Raw genomic sequence first — 25,368 nt, forward strand, 5'->3', positions numbered from 1 at the left:
AAAAGTGAAAGTGAAGTCGCTCAGTAATGTCTGACTCTTCGTGACTCCATGGACTGCAGCCCACCAGGCTCCTCCACCCATGGGATTTTCCAGGCAAGAGTACTGGAGTGGGGTGCCATTGCCTTCTCCTTAAACTACGGCAGCTACCAAGAAATTTAAGATGCTACCTTCTCTCATCTTTTTCTGGCTTACATTCTATTTTCTTGGTATTTTGACTTTTTTTGTCCCAACATATCCCAACTGTGCAGGGGCTTCCCAGGTGGCACAGTGGTAAAGAACCCACCTGCCAATGCAGGAGACATGGGTTCAATCCCTGTGTTGGGAAGATCCCTTGGAATAGGAAATGGCAACCCACCCCAGTACTCTTGTCTGGAGAATCCCATGGAGGGAGGAGCCTAGTAGGCTGCAGTCCATGGGGTCACAAAGAGTTGGACACAATCCGGTCCCATCACTTCATGGGAAATAGATGGGGAAACAGTGGAAACAGTGTCAGACTTTATTTGGGGCGCCAAAATCACTGCAGATGGCGACTGCAGCCATGAAATTAAAAGACGCTTACTCCTTGGAAGGGAAGTTATGACCAACCTAGATAGCATATTCAAAAGCAGAGACATTACTTTGCCAACAAAGGTTCGTCTAGTCAAGGCTATGGTTTTTCCTGTGGTCATGTATGGATGTGACAGTTGGACTGTGAAGAAGGCTGAGCACCGAAATATTGATGCTTTTGAACTGTGGTGTTGGAGAAGACTCTTGAGAGTCCCTTGGACTGCAAGGAGATCCAACCAGTCCATCCTAAAGGAGATCAGCCCTGAATATTCATTGGAAGGATTGATGCTGAAGCTGAAACTCCAGTACTTTGGCCACCTCATGTGAAGAGTTGACTCATTGGAAAAGACTCTGATGCTGGGAGGGATTGAGGGCAGGAGGAGAAAGGGACGACAGAGGATAAGATGGCTGGATGGCATCACTGACTCGATGGACATGAGTCTGAGTGAACTCTGGGAGTTGGTGATGGACAGGGGGGCCTGGAGTGCTGCGATTCATGGGGTCGCAAAGAGTCACACACAACTGATCGACTGAACTGAACTGAGCACACACACACACATCCCAATTGTGCATGCCACATCCACTGAGTGGACATTTACACATGGATGCATCTTTCCCTGCCTCCTCTGGGACCTTGAATCATCAATCAGCTCTTCACTCCGCAAAGGTCAGTCTCCCTTGCCCTGCTCTCCTGGCTCTTGTGCTCACTTAGAACTTTTCATCTTAGCCTTCACCACACTTCCATCTCTGGCTACTGCTTTCTTTCTACTCCCTTCTCATCCTTAGTTCTCCAATGAGTGATCTACACTTTCAGTCTTGCCCTTCCTCTCCAACTCTTTCTTCAACCACCTGCAATCTGACCTTGTGTCATCACTAAAAAACTGGGCCCCTAGAAGCCCAGTGACTTCCCAAACAACAAATCTGGCGGCCATCTCTCAGCACTTTTCTTTTTGGAATTCTTAGCTGCAGTGAAACACTACTGCTGATTCCTTTTTCTACCCAATTCCTTCCATCCCCCACTTTTTCTCCTCCGAATTCTTTAGATATCCTTTCTCTGTGTTCCTCACAGGCTGGTCTTTCTCCTCAAATGTTTATGTTAACCAGGGATGCTGCTGGGGATGTGAAATCAATCATGTTCTGATTTATCTTCTGATAAGACTACGGTTTTTCCGGTAGTCACATCTGGATATGAGAGTTGGATCATAAGGAAAGCTGAGCGCCAAAGAATTGATGCTTTCAAATTGTGCTGGAGAAGACTCTGCAAGGAGATCAAACTGGTCAATCCTAAAGGAAATCAACCCTGAATATTCACTGGAAGGACTGATGCTGAAGCTCCAATACTTTGGCCACCTGATGCGAAGAACTGATTCACTGGAAAAGACCCTGATGCCAGAAAAGGTTCAAAGCAAAAGGAGAAGCAGGCAGCATAGGATGAGATGGTTAGACAGTATCACTGACTCGGTGGATGTGAATTTGGGTTAACTCTGGGAGATAGTGGAAGATAGAGGAGTCTGGCATGCTGCAGTCCATGGTGTCACAAAGACTCAGACATGACTCAGCGTCTGAACACTACCACCACCACCACATCACAAACACACACACACCCTTCTCAGACTAACCAAGCCACCTCTTGTCAAAGAAATTCTACCCGTAGTACCAGGTTCATTTATTCCACCACACTTTCCCTGATCACTCCTATAAGAAGTGATAGAGGTTTCACTCTTACATAGCTCTTTTGCTGTTCTTTAGTTCCTGGGTACCTAACAAAAGCCATCCTGGTTATTCTCATACATTTCCCTTCTCAAGTCAACTAGAGCTTGAACTTTGAAGTCAATCAAACCAGGATTTGAATCAGGACATTAAGCCCAACTACACCACCTTTGGTACATCTTACTAAATCTCCCAAGTTCGGCTTCTCTGACCAAAAAACTACGGAGGCCTTGAGTATAGTGGTTAACAGCAAGACTCCAGGAGATGGATGGTCTGTGCTGAGTCCCAACCCCATCATGTACTGTGTGACTTTTGACAAGTTGCTTCCTTGTATGTGAAGTGGGGCATAAGAGTACCTACTGATCCCATGATGCTGATGTGAAAATTAGGTGAGTTGATATGATTCAACTATTAAGAACAGTGCCTGCACTCAATAGGTACTATACAGAAGGATGAACTATTATTATTATTGCCCATGTGCTAGGGTTAAGGTTAAAACTAGTGCATCTGAAACGTGACAGAAAAGCCCCAAAATAAAAACCTGTCTTATTCTTCTTTGTATAATGCATAGTCTCAAGTACAATCACTTGCACTTGAAAGTTAAAAAGCAGTGTCTGTCTATCTGTAAGCTACTTTCACAACACTTTATATAATATACATTAGTATAATTGTTAGCATGACCTGTGAAAATCAAGACTTGTGCTGGTTACTCAAAAATACAGAAAACAAACTTATGGTTACTAAAACGAGAAGGGAGGAGGGGATAATAAAAGCTTGGGATTGGAGATATACATTACTATATGTATTAAATAATACACATAAAAATACAAGGATCTACTGTATAGCACATGGAACTATATTCAGCATCTTATAATAAGCTATAATGGGAAAGAATCTTAAAAAGAATAAGAAAAAAAAAAAAGACTTGCGTTGGTCAAAATTGTGCTCAAACATTCTGTTTTGACCCAAAGACCATTTAAAGGTAACTAAGTATTAATAAGCACATTGTGGTCGCTGGTGTGGTTCATTCGCTCAACTGTGTCCAACTCTTTACAGTATATACATTAAATGGAATTCTACTCAACAATAAAGATGAATGAGTTACTGATTAATAATAAATGGATACTGCCTCAAATGTACTATGCTCAGTGAAAATCAGACACAAAAGAGTACACCCTATGTGGCTTCCATTTATATAAAAGTCTAGAAACTGGGAATTAACCTCCACACAGATCAATAGTTGCTCGAGGCCCCAGGTGGTGCTATGGGCCTGCACAGGGCCTCAGCAAACTCCTAAGGATTATGGAAACATTCTGGATCTGGATGGTGGTGATGCTGACATGGGTGTGCAAATTTGTCAAAATTCATCAAATCATAGATTTTAATCCCATGTAGCTTATTGTATATAAATTGTACTTTAATGATACTGATTTAAAGTAAACCTCTTCACTGAGTGAATGAGAAGAATCCCTCATCTGTCTGAAAGGCATTTTATTTTCTTGAAGACCAAAGGGAGGAGGGTAGGCAATTCTGTTAAAAACCACCTGATAAAAAACAATCCTGATAAAAAATAGCACGAAGAGTGCAGGGAATGCTGCCACTCGGCCATTTGTGAATCAGAATTTGGCTTGACTCATGGGTAAGCATTTTCCTTCCTCTGAAGGTTCCACAGTCCATTAAGTATCTTGAATTTTGGTTTTACTCATGAGACCAAACAGGCAATTTCATATGCAGTATTCTCATGATCATCGTTATATATGTTCATTACATACCCAGATTTGTGCAGGCAATCAAAACTTCCCAGCTAAAACTGAAATGACCCAGTTACCTTAACCAAGGAAAAAAAGGCATGGTTTTCTGGTAAAATAAAAACTCCAGAAGATAAAGATTTGGAAAAAAAGTAGATCAAAATCTACTCACTCTTTTAAAGTGCTATTAACCGGCAGTGTCTGGAATTAGTAGTGGGTATTGTACAGCTTTGTGAACACTCACTGAATTGCACAAAATGATGAACTTCATGGTATGTGAAAGTGAACAGGAAAGTCGCTCAGTCGTGTCTGACTCTTTGTGACCCCATGGACTGTAGCCCGCCAAGCTCCTCTATCCACGGACTTCTCTAGGCAAGAATACTGGAGTGGGTAGCCGTTCCCTTCTCCAAGGGATCTTCCCAACCCAGGGATTGAACCCAGGTCTCCTACATTGCAGGTGGATTCTTTACCATCTGAGCCACCAGGGAAGCCCTCATGGTATGTGAAGTGAAAGTCACTCAGTCCTGTCCAACTCTTTGTCACCTCATGACCTCATGGACTATACAGTCCATGGAATTCTCCAGGCCAGAATACTGAAGTGAGTGGCCATTCTTTTCTCCAGGGGATCTTCCCAACCCAGGCATAGAACCCATGTCTCCCACATTGCAGGTGGATTCTTTACCAGCTGAGCCACCAGAGAAGCCCAAGAATCCTGGAGTGGGAAGCTTATCCCTTCTCCAGTGGATCTTCCCGACCCATGAATTGAACCAGGGTCCTCTGCATTGCAGGTGGATTCTTTACCAACTGAGCTACTAGGGAAGCCCTCATTAAAAAAGCAATACTTACATGTTAGGTCAAACAAAAAACTATTTAAAGATTATATTACCTAACCTTCCACAAACTTCTATAACTACAACCTATGAATTGAGTAGAAATTCCTAAAATTTGAAAATACCATCAAATGGAATGCTGACTTTTAAGAATCACTGAAGTTGGAAATATTAGATATACATGTAAATGGAAATAAAAAATACCTAATAAAATATGTCTTCTTGTTAATGCATGACTTTTAGAATTTTAGCCAGTTAAAATTACTATGGTGCTGAAGACTACTGCTGCCTGAAACTGTATCACTGACTTTCAGGAAAGTCAAATGCAAAATACTGTGTGGAAACATAGCAGTATTAGATCATAGTGATTTTAAGAATGGGCCTTCAATGTTTATTATGTCACATTAATGAACTTACTTTTATTGGTATTTTCTGTCACTTTAAAAATGATGTATTTTCAAATGATCTTTTGTGTTAAAACGATATCTCTATAAGCAGTAAAGCTAAGCATATAATCAAAAAGGCTAGACTGGAGATAACTTGAGGAACAACATTCCCCTGGTTTTGTATTCTCAAAAAGAAGCAGCTTTGATCATCTTCTCATAGTCACTGGCCATAAAAATTATAGCCTCACTCATGAATGAATTGAACTGGATATTGTTACATTGAAATAAAAAGCTCTCTGGTGCTTTTTTCTTTTTTTTAAAATGACTTCATGATACTTTCCATATGGTTTATTGGCTGTAAGGTTCAATCGAACTTTCACTCTCATGGTATACTAAATTTCATTTCATGGCCGAAAAAGCCCATTTAACAGTCACAAAGAACAGCTTTTCATCTGTATCAATCCAAGAATATTCCTAACAAGGCAAACAAACTTCAAGTTGAACAGTACACGGAAAAAAAGTGAGTTTGTGAGCTCACTGGAAAGATCACGTCATTCAGCCGCCCAGTGCAACCTTTCAATGATTATGTCTGGTTTCAGCTACTAATAGAATTTTGTTTCTGGCTTAGGGTGAGTTTTCAGATTCCTGGTGAAAGTCTTACTAGATTAAGTAAAGGGTGCCAGGTTGAGCTGCTTTGCTAAGAAAAAGCTATTTTAAAAGTTATATATTTATTTATAACTTGGAAAATAATCCAGTACTTTGTCAAGAGTGATATAAATATTTCTTATCTGACCTGAATTGTTTCTTAGTCTCCTTAAAGGACAGCACTGCTTTAATTCTATCTCTATACTCAGTAGGAAAGTAAATCTAGAAATTATTTTTATTCTTTTCACATTTCCCTTATTAGGTTTGTTGAGCAAGAGTCTCTACTAAGAGAAGTTTGGATAAAAACACTAGCTGGTTGTCCTTCTGGAAAGCTAACTTGAATCCACAGTGCAGAGAGATACTAAAGGTGCTCTTTCTGCTATTTGCACATCTTTAGATGACATCTGTGTAACATCTGGTTGTCAGACTGGCATATGCAACAATGAGAAAAAAAACACCCCACCAATTTGCAAATTCTGATCATGATGAAATATTATCTTGAAATGTCAACACTGAGGTTAGTGACTGGCTATCAGCCTTCCCTAGTGGCTCAGTTGGTAAAGAATCTGCCTGCAATGCAGGAGACCCAGGTTCGATCTCTGGGTTGGGAAGATCCCCTGGAGAAGGGCATGGCATCAGACTCTAGTATTCTTGCTTGGAGAATTCCATGGGCGGAGGAGCCTGGTGGGTTACTGTCCGGGGGTTGAAAGAGTTGGACACAGCTGAGCGACTAACACTTCTCTTCATCAGGCTATAAGCATGACTAATTATAATAGTTTTCATGAAAATCCACCATATAAAGATCCCAATTTAATTAGAGACAGTAATTCTGTCCTTCAATTAGTACAGCAGGATTTCCTAATTCACAAATTCCTTAAATATTAAAAATAAAAGTTCCTGATGAAAGGATCTGATATCTTCTGATATCTAGACATCAGCAGACAACTGAGGTATCTGAAGAGGTGAAACACAAGACCACAGCAGAATGTTCAATCCATGTACAGGCCAGAGGCACCAGAACAAACGAAAAAGAGCTCTTTTATAACTACAAACAGACTACAGAACAACCGTAGTCTCTTGGCTCTTGTCAGATCCGGTCTGAAATCCTAAGAGGAGGTTGGGTGAGTGTGTATTTCACTTACAAAAGGCTATGCTTCCTTACAGCCACTCACTGTCTTCCTTACAGCCTCACTGTCCAAAGACTCTTGAGAGTCCCTTGGACAGTGAGGAGATCAAACCAGTCAATCCTAAAGGAAATCAATTCTGAATATTCATTGGAAGGAATGACGCTGAAGCTCCAAAACTTTGGCTACCTGATGCAAAGAGTCAACTCATTGGAAAAGAGTGATGCTGGGAAACACTGAGGGCAGGAGAAGGCAGCAACAGAGGGTGAGATGGTTGGATAGCATCACCAACTCAATGGACGTGAGTTTGAACAAACTCTGGGAGATAGTGAGGGACGGGGAAGCCTGGCGTGCTGCAGTCCATGGGGTTGCAGAGTTGGACACAACTGAGCAACTTCACTTTCACTTTTCACTTTCATGCCTTGGAGAAGGAAATGGCAACCCACTCTAGTGTTCTTGCCTGGAAAATCCCATGGATGGAGGAGCCTGGTGGGCTGCAGTCCATGGGGTCACGAAGAATCAGACATCACTGAGCAACTTCACTTTCACTTTTCACTTTCATGCATTGGAGAAGGAAATGGCAACCCACTCCAGTGTTCTTGCCTGGAGAATCCCAGGGACGGGGGAGCCTGGTGGGCTGCCGTCTATGGGGTTGCACAGAGTCGGACTCGACTGCAGCGACTTAGCAGCAGCAGCAAGCAACTGAACAACAGAAATTCCCTGACTTGTGTCTCTTATGTTAGCAAACCAGCTGTGCTTAGTTGCTCAGTCGTGTCCGATTCTTCGGAACCCCATGGACTCTCGCCCGCCAGGCTCCCCTGTCCATAGGGCTTGCCTAGGCAAGAACATTGGTGGGTTGCCATGCCCTCCTCCAGGGGATCTTCTTGACCCAGGGATCGAATCCAGGTCTCCTGCATTGCAGGCAGATTCTTTACCATCTGAGCCACCAGTGAAACGAACAAGTTAGGTCCCATCATGTGATTATTAAGACTCCCTCCTGCATCCCTCAGTTAGCATCTCTATGACTGTCTGTCACCCCTCACCTAGGCTCCAAGCTCAATACAGGGATACTATTGCCTCCATTAACTGTTTTGTGAGCAGAGGCTACCAAGACTTGAGCAATTCCAAAAATAAAACCTTCCCAATGTCACATGGGTTTTCATCTGAAAAGTGTTTTTAAATACCAGACTGTTACAGGACGGCAAGCTCTGCTCAGTTCTAGGCTCTAATGAAGGACAGGATAAAAGGGGTGTGTTCTCTGAGGTGATGCAGGTCTTTTCCTCTTTCCAGGTATCAGAGAATAAATCACTTGCTTTCTAAGTCTTAGGTGAGTCAGAATTTCTTATTATTATTATTGGCATTGTATGCTGATAGACTGTAGATCTGGATGAAAACTCTGCTCCGTACCTGGTTTCGCTTCACTGCAGCTCCCGGCTAAGACAATGGTGGCTTTAACCTGAGTGGATGCACTGGGATGTGACTTATTCACTCAGAGATGTGGAGAGTTAATGCTTACATTTGTTATGTACACCAGAGGTAAAACTGGGCTTGACTCTAAACATTTCATAAAAGAAAAAACCATGATGAATCACACTTAAGTGACTTTGTTGGAAGCACAGGCTGGTAGCAGAGCTCTGATGAAAAACCAAGTTTCCTGTGTATTGGCCAAATTACAGGAAGGAGGGTGGACAGAACAAGCAGTCTGAGAAGTGTGGTTGAAGATTCTTGAAGGCACACACTTCTGGTTATTACATACGTATGTTCTGAGGACATAAGGTACAGCAGGGTGACTACAGCTGACAATACCGAGTTGAAAGTTGCAAAGAGAGTAAATCTCAAGAATTCTCAGGCTTCCCTGGTGACTCAGTAGTAAAGAATCTGACTGGCAACGCAGGAGACATGGGTTCTATCTCTGGTCCACGAAGATCACACATGCCTTGGGGCAACTAAGCCTATGCACCACAATGACTGAGCCTGTGCTCTAGAGCCCGGGAACCACAACTCCTGAAGCCCAGGGCCTGTGCTCTGCAACAAGAGAAGCCACTCCAGTGAGACTAGAGAGTAGTCCCTGCTCTTCCCAACTAAAGAAAAGCCCATGCAGCAACAAAGACCCACCACAGAGAGAAATAACTAATTTCCAAAAGTTCCTTTAAAATAGGATTACATTAAAAACTTCTCATCACACACACACACACACACACAAACTGTAACCATGTAAGGAATGGATGTTGACTAAACTTATTGTGGTGATCATTTTATAAGATATATATGACATTGGCATGCTGTACATCTGAAACCAATACAATGTTACGTACCAATTTTATCTCAATAAAACAGGAAACATCAGTTTGATTAGATGACTAATAAAATTAGATTATTTTTCCTTCTGAGGTTTTCAACACATTTAAATACATGAGTGAGAGAAAGGAACGTTCTTGAAATTTTCCGAACGTGTTTTACTTAGCTGAGTAGTCCAGCCTTTTACTTTTCAGGCCGTTGGCTTCCCAACACTACAGTGTTCCTACTTGTCTCCCAGATCCCTACGCTCAAGACGCTGTGAAATTTCCTCTTGGAAAGCCTTGGAAAACCATTCTACGTAGATCCACTTCAAATCCCTGGTTTCACTTCCTAAGTCCTCACAAGGTACACCCACATAAACCTCAAGTATTGATATTTTGCTGGCTCTAAGGTGAGAGAGCAGGGGTGTTGCCTTGTCATATAAACTTTTGTTAGTTTGCCTCGTCACCTCTCAGAGCTTAAGTCCCTAAAGAATCTACACCAGTTCTGCCCAAATCAGCTTTGGCTATGCCTTTCTCATCGCCAAGGTGGAGTTCAGAACAACCACCTGACAATGACAGGGCATGGCCACAGCAGGCAGCCAGCCACTCTGCTCAAGCCTCGACTCCTCCTGAACAGCACAGCGAGGAAGCCCCAGGATGACCGCCAGAGAAACACACTAGGGGATTTACTTAGTTGATACCAGTTTCTAGGCGACCATGAGAATCATGGTGATGGTGACAATGCAGCATCTGGCAGGTGCTAGGAATTATGTCAGAGCTCCACCTATTACCCTGACTTCTCTCATCCACCCACGAGCTGCTGCTGCTGCTGCTGCTAAGTCGCTTCAGTCGTGTCCGACTCCATGCGACCCCATAGACGGCAGCCCACCAGGCTCCCTCGTCCCTGGGATTCTCCAGGCAAGAACACTGGAGTGGGTTGCCATTTCCTTCTCCAATGCATGAAAGTGAAAAGTGAAAGTGAAGTCGCTCAGTGATGTCTGACTCTTCGTGACCCCATGGACTGCAGCCCACCAGGCTCCCCCGTCCCTGGGATTTTCCAGGCAAGAACACTAGAGTGGGTTGCCATTTCCTTCTCCAATGCATGAAAGTGAAAAGTGAAAGTGAAGTCGCTCAGTGATGTCTGACTCTTCACGACCCCATGGACTGCAGCCCACCAGGCTCCTCAGTCCATGGGATTTTCCAGGCAAGAGTACTGGAGTGGGGTGCCATTGCCTTCTCCCACCCACGAGCTAGGCTCTTGCAAATGAGGAAAAAAGGAGAGGGACTGACTGGCCTTCCAACACTAAAGAGGTGGAATCAGGATTCGAATTCAGATCAGCCTGGATGAAAAGCTGCTTTGTTTTCAGCTTTATCTCTTCTCGCCCATTAAATCTCCAAAGTCAAGATTATGGGAGCTAATGAATTCTGAAAGGCTGGAGAGTCTTGATTTTTTGGAAAAGAGTTTTTTGAGAAGGTAATCGCCTGTGACTCCTAGTGACAGATGCTATATAAATGGAGAGACGCAGAGATAATGAAAGCGTATACTCTGAGGCTTAGTCTGACCGCTAAGAGTCAACCTGACGCTCCTCTCCACACACTGCTTGGGTGAAGTGGGAGCAGCAACCATATAAGTGAATAATAAGGTGTCCTTAGATGGCCCAAGGCTGAAGGCTAAGAATTAACGTCTACTCAGCAGACTGTAGGGCTTTCATCTGCTGAGCGGTACAAAGGACAGAACAAAATCCATTATTATCAGTTCAGAGGTTGGCAAGATGACCCTGAGAAACATACAGGATCCTACATTCTTTTTGAACTACCATATTAATATTTTTTCATCCATTCATCTATCCATTCCTTTTATTCATATACTTATTCATTAAAAAAAAAACACTTACTGTCTACTGTGTATAAAGGAGACTTTCTAGACATGGAGATATATGTGTATTTGTATGTGTGCGTGTGTAGATAAGACACAGTAATGCCTGTAAGGAACATAAAGGATAGTAAAGTGCATCTTTTTTCCTTTCTTTCTTTTTTATGGCCACTCCCTATGGCTTGTGAGATCTTAGTTCCCTGACCAGGGATTGAATCTGGACCCTCAGCAGTGAAAGCAGTCCTAACTGCTGGTCCTCCAGTGAATTCCTAAATTCTTCAACTTAAAAAAGAATTCCTGTATCCTTCACCCCTACTCATCATAAAAATATACATTTTATATCAAGGTCTGGTAGATATACACACAACTGAAAGTTTCATAAAATAACATGTACCCTTAAAACCTATAATGTCCTGACATTTTTCTATTCTATTCTATTTCTATTCTAATCTATTCTAATACTCTTATTTAATGAAGCCAGATTGCTTGAGATAATGATACGGTGGTTCAGATAGAGACTTACAGGTACATATATCCACATCTGTATAATTGTGTGGAGTCAGGGAAGAAATCAAATAACCTTTCCAGATGATGAGGTATTTGAGTTGGGCCTTGAAAGATGAAGGCAGGATGAAGAGCTAAGGGTATTCCAGGAAGAGGGGCCAGTGGGCTATACACATGCTGACAGGCAAGCACATCCTTTCTATCTCCCATCCACGCTAGACCACTCACTCCTGAAGGTGTCATTGACTTTTAGCATCTGTCCTCTGGTCCTCCATCATCCTCACCTGAAAACCTGCTCTCCTTTGACTCCACCTATACAAATCATCAGTTCAGTTGCTCAGTTCAGTTCAGTCACTCAGTCGTGTCCGACTCTTTGCAACCCCATGAATCACAGCACGCCAGGCCTCCCTGTCCATCACCAACTCCCAGAGTTCACTCAGACTCACGTCCATCGAGTCAGTGATGCCATTCAGCTATCTCATCCTCTGTCATCCCCTTCTCCTCCTGCCCCCAATCCCTCCCAGCATCAGAGTCTTTTCCAATGAGTCATCTCTTCGCATGAGGTGGCCAAAGTACTGGAGTTTCAGCTTTAGCATCATTCCTTCCAAAGAAATCCCAGGGCTGATCTCCTTCTGGTTGGATCTCCTTGCAGTCCAAGGGACTCTCAAGAGTCTTCTCCAACACCACAGTTCGAAAGCATTAATTCTTCAGTGCTCAGCCTTCTTCACAGTCCAACTCTCACATCCATACATGACCACAGGAAAAATCATAGCCTTGACTAGACGAACCTTTGTTGGCAAAGTAATGTCTCTGCTTTTGAATATGCTATCTAGGTTGGTCATAACTTCCCTTCCAAGGAGTAAGCGTCTTTTAATTTCATGGCTATAGTCACCATCTGCAGTGATTTTGGCGCCCCCCAAAATAAAGTCTGACACTGTTTCCACTGTTTCCCCATCTATTTCCCATGAAGTGATGGGACCAGATGCCATGATCTTCGTTTTCTGAATGTTGAGCTTTAAGCCTGTCCAACTCTTTGTGACCCCATGGACTGCAGCACATCAGGCCTGTCCATCACCAACTCCCGGAGTTTACTCAAACCCATGTCCATCGAGCTGGTGATGCCATCCAACCATCTCATCCTCTGTCGTCCCTGTCTCCTCCTGCCTTCAATCTTTCCCAGAATCAGGGTCTTTTCCAATGAGTCAGTTCTTCCCATCAGGTGGCCAAAGGATTGGGGTTTCACCTTTAGCATCAGTCCTTCCAATGAATGTTCAGGACTGATTTCCTTTAGGATGGACTGGTTGGATCTCCTTGCAGTCCAAGGGACTCTCAAGGGTCTTCTCCAACACCACAGTTCAAGAGCTTCAATTCTTTGGCACTCAGCTTTCTTTATAGTCCAACTCTTACATCCATACATGACTATTGAGAAAAACCATAGCTTTGACTAGACAATCTCCTCACTCTTCCTTTTATTCATCTTGGGGTCACCCCATCTTGCCATGGGAATGTTTGCTTGTATAGGAACCTCACAATGCAAAGACCCACCCTGTCCTTATCTGCATGAAAGGCAAATCAAGAATTCTGTAGAGGGCCCTGGCAGGATAATAGACCAAGATAATGCAAAGGTTCACAGGATATAAACACTTGAAAATGGTGAGTGGAATATAGGACTTTTTAAAGTGAAGAAATGAGTCCACAAGAAAGGAAAAGGGAAATGAAAAGCAGAAAGATAGGAGGTGATACAGTGGATGCACAGAGGGAGGACTACTGGTCTCATTATGCCGGAGGCTTTTTGTTGTTGTCCATTTGGGGACAGGAAACAAAGCTGTGAACCTTGAGAGGTGGGGCACTAGAGATAAGATGCCCACATAACGTGTGGTCCTCAACAAGGAAACAGTGGGCTAGGGACAAATCTATGTACTGGCACAAGAAGATGAAAAGATATTCCAATGGTCCCTGCCTCAGTTCTAGGTAAATACAACAAAATCCTCCCCAAGAATTTTAAACCACAGTCTTAAAAGAGTTTGGAGCTTATATTTGTATCACCTTCCAGGTACAGAAATTCCCAAACCAAGAAATTAATATAATATTTGGCCCAAGACAGTGAAGATTCTGGGGCTAACCTAAGAGAGGACACAAACAAAAATGTATGTTTAAGGTGATCAAAGACACAACAGAAGTTCTAAACATAAGGTACCCCTCAAATTAAAAAAAGTCCTCACCTAAATAGATTTTAAAACATACTTCTAGAAATAAAACATTATATCACTAAAGTTATAACTCTCATTGGACACGTTATACAACAGATTAGACACTGCCCAAGAGTTGTCATGGTTTAGCTGCTAAGCCATGTCTGACTCTTTGGTGACCCTATGGACTATAGCCCATCAGGCTCCTCTGTCCATGAAATTTCTCAAGCAAGAATATTGGCGTGGATTACCATTTCCTTCTCCAGAGTATCTTCTCAACCCAGGGATTGAACCTGTGTCTCCTGCATTGAAAGGTGGATTCTTTACCACTGAGCCACCAGGGAAGTCCTATAGCCTGAGAGAGGATTAATAAATTGAAGATTAGACCTGAGGAATTGACTCAGAATACAGCAGCAAGATAGAGGGGTAGAAATAATTAAAGAAGGGTAAAAAGACAGGTAATAGAGCAATGTGTATCTAATATGAATGCCAGAAAAAAAGAGGAAAAGTGGAGAAGTGGTAATCTTCAAATAATTAATGGCTAAGAATTTTCCAAAACTGATGAAAAACATGAGCCTTCAATTTAAGAAGCATAAAGTCTCAAACAGGAAAATAGAAATAAATCCACATCTCAACACAGAGTGTAGTGAAGCTGCAGAAAGCTATAGACAAAGCAAAAAAAACACAAAAACATAAAAGCAGACAGAGAAAAAAGTAAATAATCCACAAACAAATAGCAAATCAACCAGACTGTTCAACAGCAGTGCTAGAGGCAACATGGTGAAACTTATTGGCAAAAGTCTGGAAGGAGGATAAATGTGAAACTAGAATTCTATTCTCAGCTGAAATATCACTGCTCATTCAGGGGAAAATCCAAGCGTCTGAGATAAACTAAACCAAGTGGTTTACCCGCCACTGATTATACCTTAAAGAACTATAAAAAGATACACTTTGGGAAAAATAAATTTGAAACCAGAGGAAAAGAGCAGGAGGCAAGAGGGACAGCAGCTGCTACTTGCTGTTTTCTGTACTTTCTCTGTTTTGAGATAAAAGTATAAAAAATTACAGATGACCCAACTGACCTTGTTTAAAACACTGCTTGGGAAAAGTGAAATAATAGTAAGACCAGCCAGGAGCAAATGCTATCAAATGACCTCATAAAGCAACAGAAATTGAGTAAAATTATTGACTTATCCATAAATATTAATGAATATGACCTGAGCATCTTTTAGGTATGAAGAACAATATTGCTAAACTGGTGAAACATCTTTAACAAGAAAAAAAATCTAATATTTTATCTTCATGGAACATCTTTGTTTCCTGTCCTTTCCCCCCCATTTAAGTTAGCTATCTGGACATCAGTAATTCATAAGTACAATTTTAATTTAACATTGTAAATAACTGATCTCATGCAGCCTAACTGATGTGGAATTCTGAAGGTTTCAGTCTTTTAAAAAGAAAACAAATACAGATTCCTGAGTAGCCCCATAAACAATAAATCAATACTTCCAAGTTTTTAAAAATTACCTTTGCTACTCCCATACAAGTTTTAATTATATTAGAGATAAGACAATACAACTTTGTGATATGATACAAATCCACATGAATGCAAACTTTAAAGGATCCAACATCTTTCTAAATAAAGTCAACTTCTGTAAGAGAAATACTAGGGGACATTTATTCAGAATTGACTTTAAACATATTACACATATATCAAAAATAACACCTCTTCTTACTAGGGCTCTAGAACAAAATGCCAAACACACATTTAAATTAGACTCAGGTAACAAACCACAGCATCTACTCACATTTATTGTCCAATAAGTAAACAAATTCAAGGGCAAAAATTACTAAGCACTTTTCAACAGACAAGAGAAGGAAATGGCACAGAAGCTTATACCTCTGCCAAAAAATACAAGAGGATTAGTCTCATTTTATAAAAAGCAACAATACTGAAAATTGATTGAATACATTTCTTTAGCTAAAAACACAATGTCCATCTACTTGGCCATCAGCATCTAGTAAACTCTCTCACCCTGGGCACACAGTGAAGATTTGCTGATGAAGACAGCTTACACTTTTTTTCATTTTTCTTGTTTGGGGCCCTTTAAATTGTCTCAGAGAAAGGAACAGAAATGTCTACCTCTAATTAAAAGCACGCTGTGGAACATGTTAGTTTCTCAGACATAATGTTTACTCCAAGAAGAAAAATGTTATGCAAACACATTCCAAACGAAGTAAACTAAAGACGAAGCAGTTAAACCCAATCTAATTCACTTCCTGAATCCTTAAACAACAGCACCTAAACTATTATTTTAGAAACAGGGATGTTCACAATCCAGCCTTCTAAGTACCTCTATTCACCTCACGCTAAGTCGTTTCAGTCATGTTTGGCTCTTTGCGACCCCATGGACTGTACCCGCCAGCCTCCCCTGGCCATGGGATTCTTCAAGCAAGAATACTGGAGTGGGTTGCCATTTCCTCCTCCATGGGATCTTTCCAAACCAGGGATCGAACCCATGTCTCTTATGTCTCCTGCATTGGCAGGCAGGTTCTTTACCACTAGCGCCACTTGGGAAGGTGTAACTTACTAGTTTCTTGGAAAAAATCTACCATGATACACAATTTCAGAGAGCCCTGATGTGTTTTGGCACGTTTCCTCTGTCAGTGAGTGAAAGGATTCTTCCTTGTGCCTTTCCTCTTTCTTCTTCTTAAACTCTCCCAGGATCTTTGGAACCCAGGTAGCTCCCTACCCTCCATCTTGGGGAGGTGGCCTGGCTCCCCCCACACCTCCCAAGGAGCTCAGAGGCTTCCAGGGATCAGCACTGTTTTGAGCAATGGGAATGAAGGTACGTGATTCTTTGGACCCCATTTACAGGAAAGCCCTCTGTTGCTTTCAGTAATACTTTACTTAAGTCTCTTAAGTAAAGATACCATAGAAAGTATCTTCCTATGAAGATGCCCATGCAAAGACTGGCAGAGTGTAGAATGGTTCTGAGGTAGGCTCTGGAGAGACCCAGCTTGAATTCAAATAAAAACTGTGTGACCTTGGATGATCACTTTTGCCTCTCTGTGCCAGCTTTCCCCATCTGTAAACAGGTACACAAATACTCTCTACCTAGGGTCATTGTGAAGATTAAAGGATATATAATACATTAAGCACGGTGCTTGGCACACAGTTAAGCACTCCAGAAATATTAGCTATTATTAGTAGTAAAAGCACTAGAAACACAAACACATGGGTGAATGGGGAAAAGCTAGAGTACTAAGGTTTATTATAAATGATTTAAACTGTAAAGCCAAGAAAACATTTTCCTTAATAGGAAGTTAGAATTCATTGATCTAATAAAAACGTTTAAAGGCAAAGTTTGTAACTTTTGGGTTACAAATATTCAAAGCATTTAAATATCCTTGAATTTTGATTTCCAAATGTTAAATTGTGATTCTTATAAAGGTTATTATTATTATTATTATTGGTAAGAGTTTTTGTGTTTTTTTTGGCTGCCTCACATGGCATGTATGATCTAAGTTTCCTGACCAGGGATTGAACCCACACTCCCTGCATTGGAAGCTCAGAGTCTTCACCACTGGACTGCCAGGGAAGTCCCTCATGAAGATCATTTTGAAAAGATGATGCTGAGTATCATAAGTTTTTCAAGAGACTTAGGCTATGGGCTCCTACAGTCCATAGGGTTGCAAAGAGTTGGACATAACTGAAGTGGCTGAGCACGCACAGGCTATGGGCTCAATATTATATTTAATTATTTTAAGCTATGATGCCTTCAAGCCAACCTCAGACCTCTTCTCCTGTCCCAATCTTTTCACAGGAGGTACAAAGCCAAGCTTCACAGAAAGAGCGGCGTCATTCTGAATTCCTTTCCTTTCTCTTATTGTGAGTGGCCCGCCAAGGTCAGGAGACAAGTAATCTGAATATTCCAATTGGACTTTTTTCCTTTCCACTATCCTTTTGAGATTTAGCACTCTGTCTTTAGAGCTCTTGTTAAAGTAATTAACATAAGCCTGAAGCACAAGCCTTATTTTGCAGCAGAATCATTTGCAAAGAAGATACGGACTACTGACTTGAAGGGCATTAATCAATTTAATCAACAATTTCCTGTCTTCCAATTTTCAGGTAACAGAATGGTACTTATGAATGAATCAAAAAACTTCCTTGGATAATATGTCACAGAGACCATCTGTCTATTTGTTCTCAGACTAGGAGCTCTGGCAACCCCTTGAAGGATGATGATTTTTTTTTTTTTTTGTCTTTTACTTTAAAGATAGGACAAAAGATTTTGACTAAAGTACACAGACACAGCAGAGACTATGAACACAATTTTTCTACAATTTTAATACTTCTTAATGTCAAATTAAGCTTATCTGTCCTAAACCCAGTGGTGAAGTACGCTGCTGAGTTCTATCTCCTAATTATTTTAAGGTCCTTGAGCCTCAATTATCTTAAATCAGGAAACGTAAATATTATCTTTTAAAACTATGGATGGAGGTTCATGACATTGTACAGCAGGCAGATATCAAGACCATCCCCAAGGAAAAGAAATGCAAAAAGGCAAAATGGTTGTCTGACAAGGCCTTACAAATAGCTATGAATAGAAGAGAAGCGAAAGGCAAAGGAGAAAAGGAAAGATACCCATTTGAATGCAGAGTTCCAAAGAATAGCAAGGAGAGATAAGAAAGCCTTCCTTAGTGATCAATGCAAAGAAATAGAGGAAAAAAATAGAATGGGAAAGTCTAGAGATCTCTTCAAGAAAATCAGAGATACCAAGGGAATATTTCATACAAAGATGGGCACAAGAAATGGTATGGACCTAACAGAAATAGAAGATATTAAGAAGAGGTGGCAAGAATACGCAGAAGAACTGTACAAAAAAGATCTTCACGACCCAGATAATCACGATGGTGTGATCACTAACCTAGAGCCAGACATCCTGGAATATGAAGTCAAGCAGGCCTTAGAAAGCATCACTACGAACAAAGCTAGTGGAGGTGATGGAATTCCAGTTGGAGCTATTTCAAATCCTAAAAGATGATGCTGTGCAAGTGCTGCACTTAACATGCCAGCAAATTTGGCAAACTCAGCAGTGGCCAACTGGACTAGAAAAGGTCAGTTTTCATTCCAATCCCAAAGAAAGGCAATGCCAAAGAATGCTCAGACTAACTCACAATTGCACTGATCTCACACGCTAGTAAAGTAATGCTCAAAATTGTCCAAGCCAGGCTTCAACAGTACATGAACCATGAACTTCCAGATGTTAGAGCTGGATTTAGAAAAGGCGAGGAACCAGAGATCAAATTGCCAGCATCCACCGGATCATCAAAAAAGCAAGAGAGTTCCGCTTTATTGACTATGCCAAAGCCTTTGACTGTGTGGACCACAACAAACTCTGGAAAATTCTTAAAGAAATGGGGATACCAGACCATCCGGCCTGCCTCTTGAGAAGTCTGTATGCAGGTCAGGAAGCAACAGTTAAAACTGGACATGAAACAACAGACTGGTTCCAAATTGGGAAAGGAGTACATCAGGGCTATATATTGTCACCCTGCTTATTTAACTTATATGCAGAGTATATCATGAGAAACGCTGGGCTGTATGAAGCACAAGCTAGAATCAGGATTTCCAGGAGAAATATCAATAACCTCAGATATGCAGATGACACCACCCTTATGGAAGAAAGCAAAGAGAAACTAAAGAGCCTCCTGATGAAAGTGAAAGAGGAGAGTGAAAAAGTGGGCTTAAAGCTCAACATTCAAAAACCTAAGATCATGGCATCCGGTCCCATCTATCTAGCAAATAAATGGGGAAACAGTGGAAACAGTGACAGACTTTATTTTGGGGGGCTCCAAAGTCACTGCAGATAGTGACTGCAGCCATGAAAGTAAGACTCTTGCTCCTTAGAAGAAAAGTTATGACCAACCTAGACAACATATTAAAAAGCAGAGACATTACTTTGTCAACAAAGGTCCATCTAGTCAAAGCTATGGTTTTTCCAATAGTCATGTATGAATATGAGAGTTGGACTATAAAGAAAGCTGAGCACTGAAGAATTGATGCTTTTGAACTGTGGTGTTGGAGAAGACTCTTGAGAGTCCCTTGGACTGCAAGGAGATCCAACCAGTCCATCCTAAAGGAGATCAGCCCTGAATATTCATTGGAAGGACTGATGCTGAAGTCGAAACTCTAATACTTTGGCCATCTGATGTGAAGAACTGACTCACTGGAAAAGACCCTGATGCTGGGAAAGATTGAATGCAGGAGGAGAAGGGGATGACAGAGGATGAGATGGTTGGATGGCATCACTGACACAATGGACATGAGCTTGAGCAAACTCTGGGAGTTGGCAATGGACACAGAGGCCTGGTATGCTGTAGTCCATAGGGTCGCAAATAGTCGGATATGACTTACCAACTGAACTGAAGTGAACTGACTGAAAAATTACCTATGGTATCAAAAAGGACTTCCCAGGTGGCAGTGGTTAAAGAATCCATCTACTGATACAGGAGACACAGGTTCGATCCCCGGGTCAGGAAGAACCCCTGGCAGAGGAAATGGTAACCCGCTCCAACATTCTTGACTGAAAAATCCCATGGACCAGAGGAACCTGGTGGGTTACAGTCCATGGGGTTGCAAAGAGTCAAATATGACTGAGTACACACACACACACACACACACGATGTCAAAAAACATCCATCCTTCATCCCTTCTTAGAGCTGTAAAATCTATATTCGACATCAAAAAGGACTGAAAAGGACACAAGTCTTCTGTGTGTACTCACCAGGGGTTCTGCCATAATGATGCGAATCTTGCGCTCAGCCTGAGTGGTGAAGTTGACAAATAAACTCTTGAGGACATACTCTCCGGGTTTGCTGTCTGGGTCCACACTGATGGGTAACATGGTTGGGGGCCCTTTCTCCTTCTGTGTGCCAGACACAGGTGGAACTGGAGGCTTGATATAACCGTTGCCAACTGGAGAAGCTGAAAAATAGAATGGATATTCTGATCGGCTGAAAATAAATCATCGATATTCAGATTGGCAGTGTTAAGCCATAAATATAAAGATATGAATCACATGAAGAATGCTGTATGCAATATTATAACCTGGCCTTACAGTGTCACAATTTAATTATTTTGATTACACACGTGTGCATTATGTCATACTTGAATACATCAAAATACTACTGGTTACTGTACTCAGGTAAATAGTGTTGCAAGTACATAATACAGCTGATAAATCCTAAAACATTTAGGATGTTTTTAGCTTCTTTTTTGTATTCCAGAAAAATGGTCTAAGGAAACACACAGTGGAAAACAAGTGATTTTCTTAACCTGGTTTTCCTAATGACCAGGAGCTGTCTTCTGTGCTTCATGCTAATAACAGAAAAGACGCTGAGGTCATCCCTTCTGGAAGTTTCCAAGAGTCAATTTTCAGAAGCCCCGCTAGCTCTTGTTCCCAAAGGGGTTGTCCCTCTTGAAAGATAAAAGGCTCAGGAGTGCCCCCTCTATGCCATCCAAGGTGTGGCTTCTCCCTCTCACCATCCTTTGGTTCAAGTTGGGATGTCCCTCCTCATCCCTTTTAAAATTCACAGATTACCTGCTTGGCTGAGATTTTGAACAGAGGCCCATTATCAGAGTTGCCAGTGAGTGGCCTCCTTAAGGATGCAACAGCTGGACCACTGTTTTAATTAGTCTAAGAAAAAAATCTATTCACAAATGAAAATTTTATGCCTCTCCACTTTTAAGTGGGGCTTCCCAGGTGGCACTAATGGTAAAGAATCCTCCTGCCAATGCAGGGCACAAGATACACAGGTTCGATCCCTGGGTTGGGAGGATCTCCCTGGAGTAGGAAATGGCAACGCACTCCAGTATACTTGCCTGGAAAATCCCATGGACAGAGGGGCCCGGTGGGCTTGGTTCATAGGGTCAGAAAGAGTCGGACATTACTAAAGCGACTTTAGCATGCTACTTCGGACTATCCTTTGTTCAATTCTAACACGCACTAATAGCCCCTTCCACCTAAGTACCTATAAAATGGTCAGTTATCAATATTCAAGGAAAGAAATATGAGAGTAGGTGGGCTTAGGAGGAAGGCATTAGGAATGCTGAGGACAGGACGATGATAAAGTAAACATTTAAAAGGGAAGACTTCATAGTTTGGGGTGACTGGATACAGAGATTAATGAAGGGAGTAAAGAAAGAAAAGCTGATTCCAGTTTGGACACTGGTTTGGCTCTTAAGAGAATGGTGGGATGTCATTGATAATAAGGGAGGGAAAAATTCTCCATGAAACCTGAAACATGCTTCTCAACACTACAAATAAATTCAAGGCCTCTCTTATCTTCTTTTTGTGAAAGTCACTCAGTTGCGTCCGACTCTTTGCAACCCCATGGACTATGCAGTCCATGCAATTCTCCAGGCCAGGATACTAGCGTTGGTGGCCTTTCCCTTCTCCAGGGGATCTTCCCAACCCAGGGATCGAACCCAGGTCTCCCACATTGCCGGCAGGTTCTTTACCAGTTGAGCCACAAGGGAAGCCCTATCTTCTTTTTAACTCAAGCCAAATTCAGGAAGCCAGGCAAAAATTTTACTAATTTCATGGAATTACCAACATGTTTTCATGTCATGCAGATTCTGTCATCTTTTCTAATGTCTCTTCCTCTATAATGCATGTAATCTCCCATACAGCTGGAGGCTCCCTTACATCTGGAAGATCTTCACATATCTCAACCTCCATTAAACTTTAAGAATATGGCCTCTCAAGTTATAAAAATAAATCTGTTGTATACGATTCCATTCTCTCTCCATTCTCACAAGCTCCATCCTAGTCTAGGCCCTTGGAAACCTACAGTTAGATTATTACAGCAACCCCATTGCAGGTTAATTTCACTCATTTCACATACCAAACCCATCTCCCTTCAGCTTAACTGTAACACATTTTAAAAAATATTTATTTATTTTTATTGGAGGATAACTGCTTTGCAATACTGTGTTGGTTTCTGCCACATAGCGACATGAAGCAGCCATAGTTATACATAGGTCCCCTCCCTCTGAACCTTCTTCCCAGCTCCCACTCCTCTAGGTTGTCACAGAGCACAGGTTCAAGCTCCCTGTGGTCACACAGCAAATTCCCACTGGCTATTTTACATATGGTAATGTACATGTTTCCAGGCTATTCTCTCAATTCGCCCCGCCCTCTCCTTCGCCCTCTCCTTCCCGCTCTGTGTCCACACATCTGTTCTGTGTCTGCAGCTCCACTGCTGCCCTGCAAACAGGCTCATCAGTACCATCCTCCTAGATTCCATATATATGCATCAATGTGTGACATTTGTTTGTTCCTTTCTGACTTACTGCACTCAACATTTTCATCGGCCCTCAATTCTCATCAGTAAGCCTCAAAGGTAGGCCGCAGTTCTGGCTGTCCCAAGGCCTGGGGATGCCCCGGCTGGCCCAGGAGCACCCCGTTCTCAGCTCTGCCTTCCCGCTTTCCCTCCGGCTGCTGCTTTCTGTTTTTCCCTGCTCATCTCATCCTCCTGGCCTTTCAGAACCACACCTACTTGCATCTCCATAAAACTTGTTCCACCAGGCCAGTCCTCAGTGTGTGTATAACAAGGTTTAAACATTTAACTCTCGCTCTCTGGCCCTTGGACATTCCCACATGACTTAAGGAAGGCTTCAGAGATAGTTGACAAGTGAAAGCATTACCAATTGGTCACATGGTTTTGCTGAGGGTTGGCTCTGTAACCAAACCATATACTCCTAACAGGGCTGTAGCCTCCCAGATCTAACAGAGTTCTTTCCACAGATAATACTTAATAAATCTCCTTAAATAACTCAAATGACACCGTACTTTATTTCTGTATGTCTTGAAGTGATTCACAAGGAGGGAACTCTATGAGAAGAATCAGGGGCCAGAGTCTTTAAAGGAATAGTGTGAAGTATTTGCAATGAAGAGTCATTATCAAATGGCCCTGCTAGCAGATCATTAGAAGGTGCTGTTAATTCTAAAGAGCATATTCAAAGATCAAGAGATACAAATGAAGGCCTGGCTATTCCTCTACTGTGTTACCTCCTACTCCGAGTAGAAGAACTTGGTGGAAGTAGGAGGACTCCCAGGCCCAAAGCACAGAAGGACAAGGAGTCTCCATGAGATTTCATTCTAACGCAGTGGTCCCCAACCTTTCTGGCACCAGGGTCCGGTTTGGTGGAAGACAAATTTTACCACGGACCATGGGGGGATGAGGGGGTGGTTCTGGGATGATTCAAATGCATTACATTTATTGTGCACTTTGTTTCTCTTACCATTACATCAGCTCCACCTCAGATCATCAGGCATTGGGTCCCAGAGGTTGGGGACCCCTGTTTTAAAGTATCGGTGGCACTGTGCCATAGGACTGAGACTGAAATAGAAACTGAAAGACTCAAAGTGGAGGACTTTTTATTCCCTTTAGTTGTCCACAGAACTTAACCTTTTTCTAGAAGACAGCAATAATAAGCTTGATGGGATATGCAACTGCAAGACCAGATCCATCATTGTAAGACTCTAGGGGCCTGAGAGTCCTGACTATAATGAGAGGATTTTCTTAACAGTGACCTCTGGCAGTCCTCCTGCAAGGCTGCATTTTGAACCAGAAGGGCTGAAATGCAGATACCAGAATGTCTCCCAGACAACTTGTGCATTTAAAAAAGGCCAAAGAACCAATTCACTGCTATCATAAAAAACAGTATCTGCCTGTCCTTCAAAGCCAGACATCCTGTGACTACAAAAGTCTGTGTACAGCCTTAGCAGGCTGGAACTATCCTAGCTCAGCAATGCCCTGTGCCAGAGCTGAAAGTGATTCAAGGAGAGGCGCCCATTGTTCTGGCCGCCAACAGATCAGCTGGGCAGACGGAGATGCGGGGAGAGGCACTGAGGTAGGCGTAGGTGTCCTTGATCTCGATCCATGCACACCTTTTAGTAACCCCTCCCAGAGCATACTCAGTCACTCAGTCGTGTCTGATTCTTTTGCAACCCTACGGACTGTAGCCAGCCAGGCTCCTCTGTAAATGGGATTCTTCAGGGAAGTGGGTTGCTGTGCCCTCCTCCAGGGGATCTTCCTGACCCAGGGATTGAACCTGCACTGCAGGCAAATTCTCCACCGCTGAGCCACCAGGAAGCCCTTTTTACTCTTCATCCTACCATAATTAATTCATAAATAAATCTAGTTTTTTGTTAAGATAATTTTCAGGGCGCGACTCAGTTATTTGGTAACGACACAGTTGAGAAGCAGAAACTACATGTTCCTGACAGTCAAAACTGAGTTACACAGTTCATACTAAACATGAAACCAGGACCATTGGGAAAAAATCATTACAACCTCCCTCAGCACTGACTTGATCTTAATCTACACACAATTAAAATCAATGGTCTAGTTTCTAAGTTCACAATAGTCTGGAAACAGAAAGTACAAGGGAAAGGTACAAAATCTACAGGTAGAAACACTAACAAAAAAAAGAAAAAGAAGGCAAAACTCTCAAAAGCCAC

At 42.1% G+C, this 25,368-nt stretch overlaps 1 protein-coding gene across 9 annotated transcripts in view; it reads right to left on the reverse strand.

The window, feature by feature from the left end:
- The window catches only part of FRY (FRY microtubule binding protein), a 326,671-nt gene that overhangs the window by 176,479 nt on the left and 124,824 nt on the right, over window positions 1-25,368 (reverse strand). For all 9 annotated transcript variants that reach the window (XM_086329430.1, XM_086329429.1, XM_086329431.1 and 6 more), the window contains one exon: window positions 20,626-20,825. In XM_086329430.1, coding sequence (XP_086185556.1) covers window positions 20,626-20,825 — 200 coding nt within the window. The remainder of the gene's footprint in view (window positions 1-20,625; window positions 20,826-25,368) is intronic.

The sequence above is a fragment of the Bos grunniens genome, chromosome 12 (genome assembly GCF_055505025.1).
Source record: "Bos grunniens cultivar Pamir isolate PY7600 chromosome 12, Bosgru_T2T1.0, whole genome shotgun sequence".
NCBI lineage: Eukaryota > Metazoa > Chordata > Mammalia > Artiodactyla > Bovidae > Bos > Bos grunniens.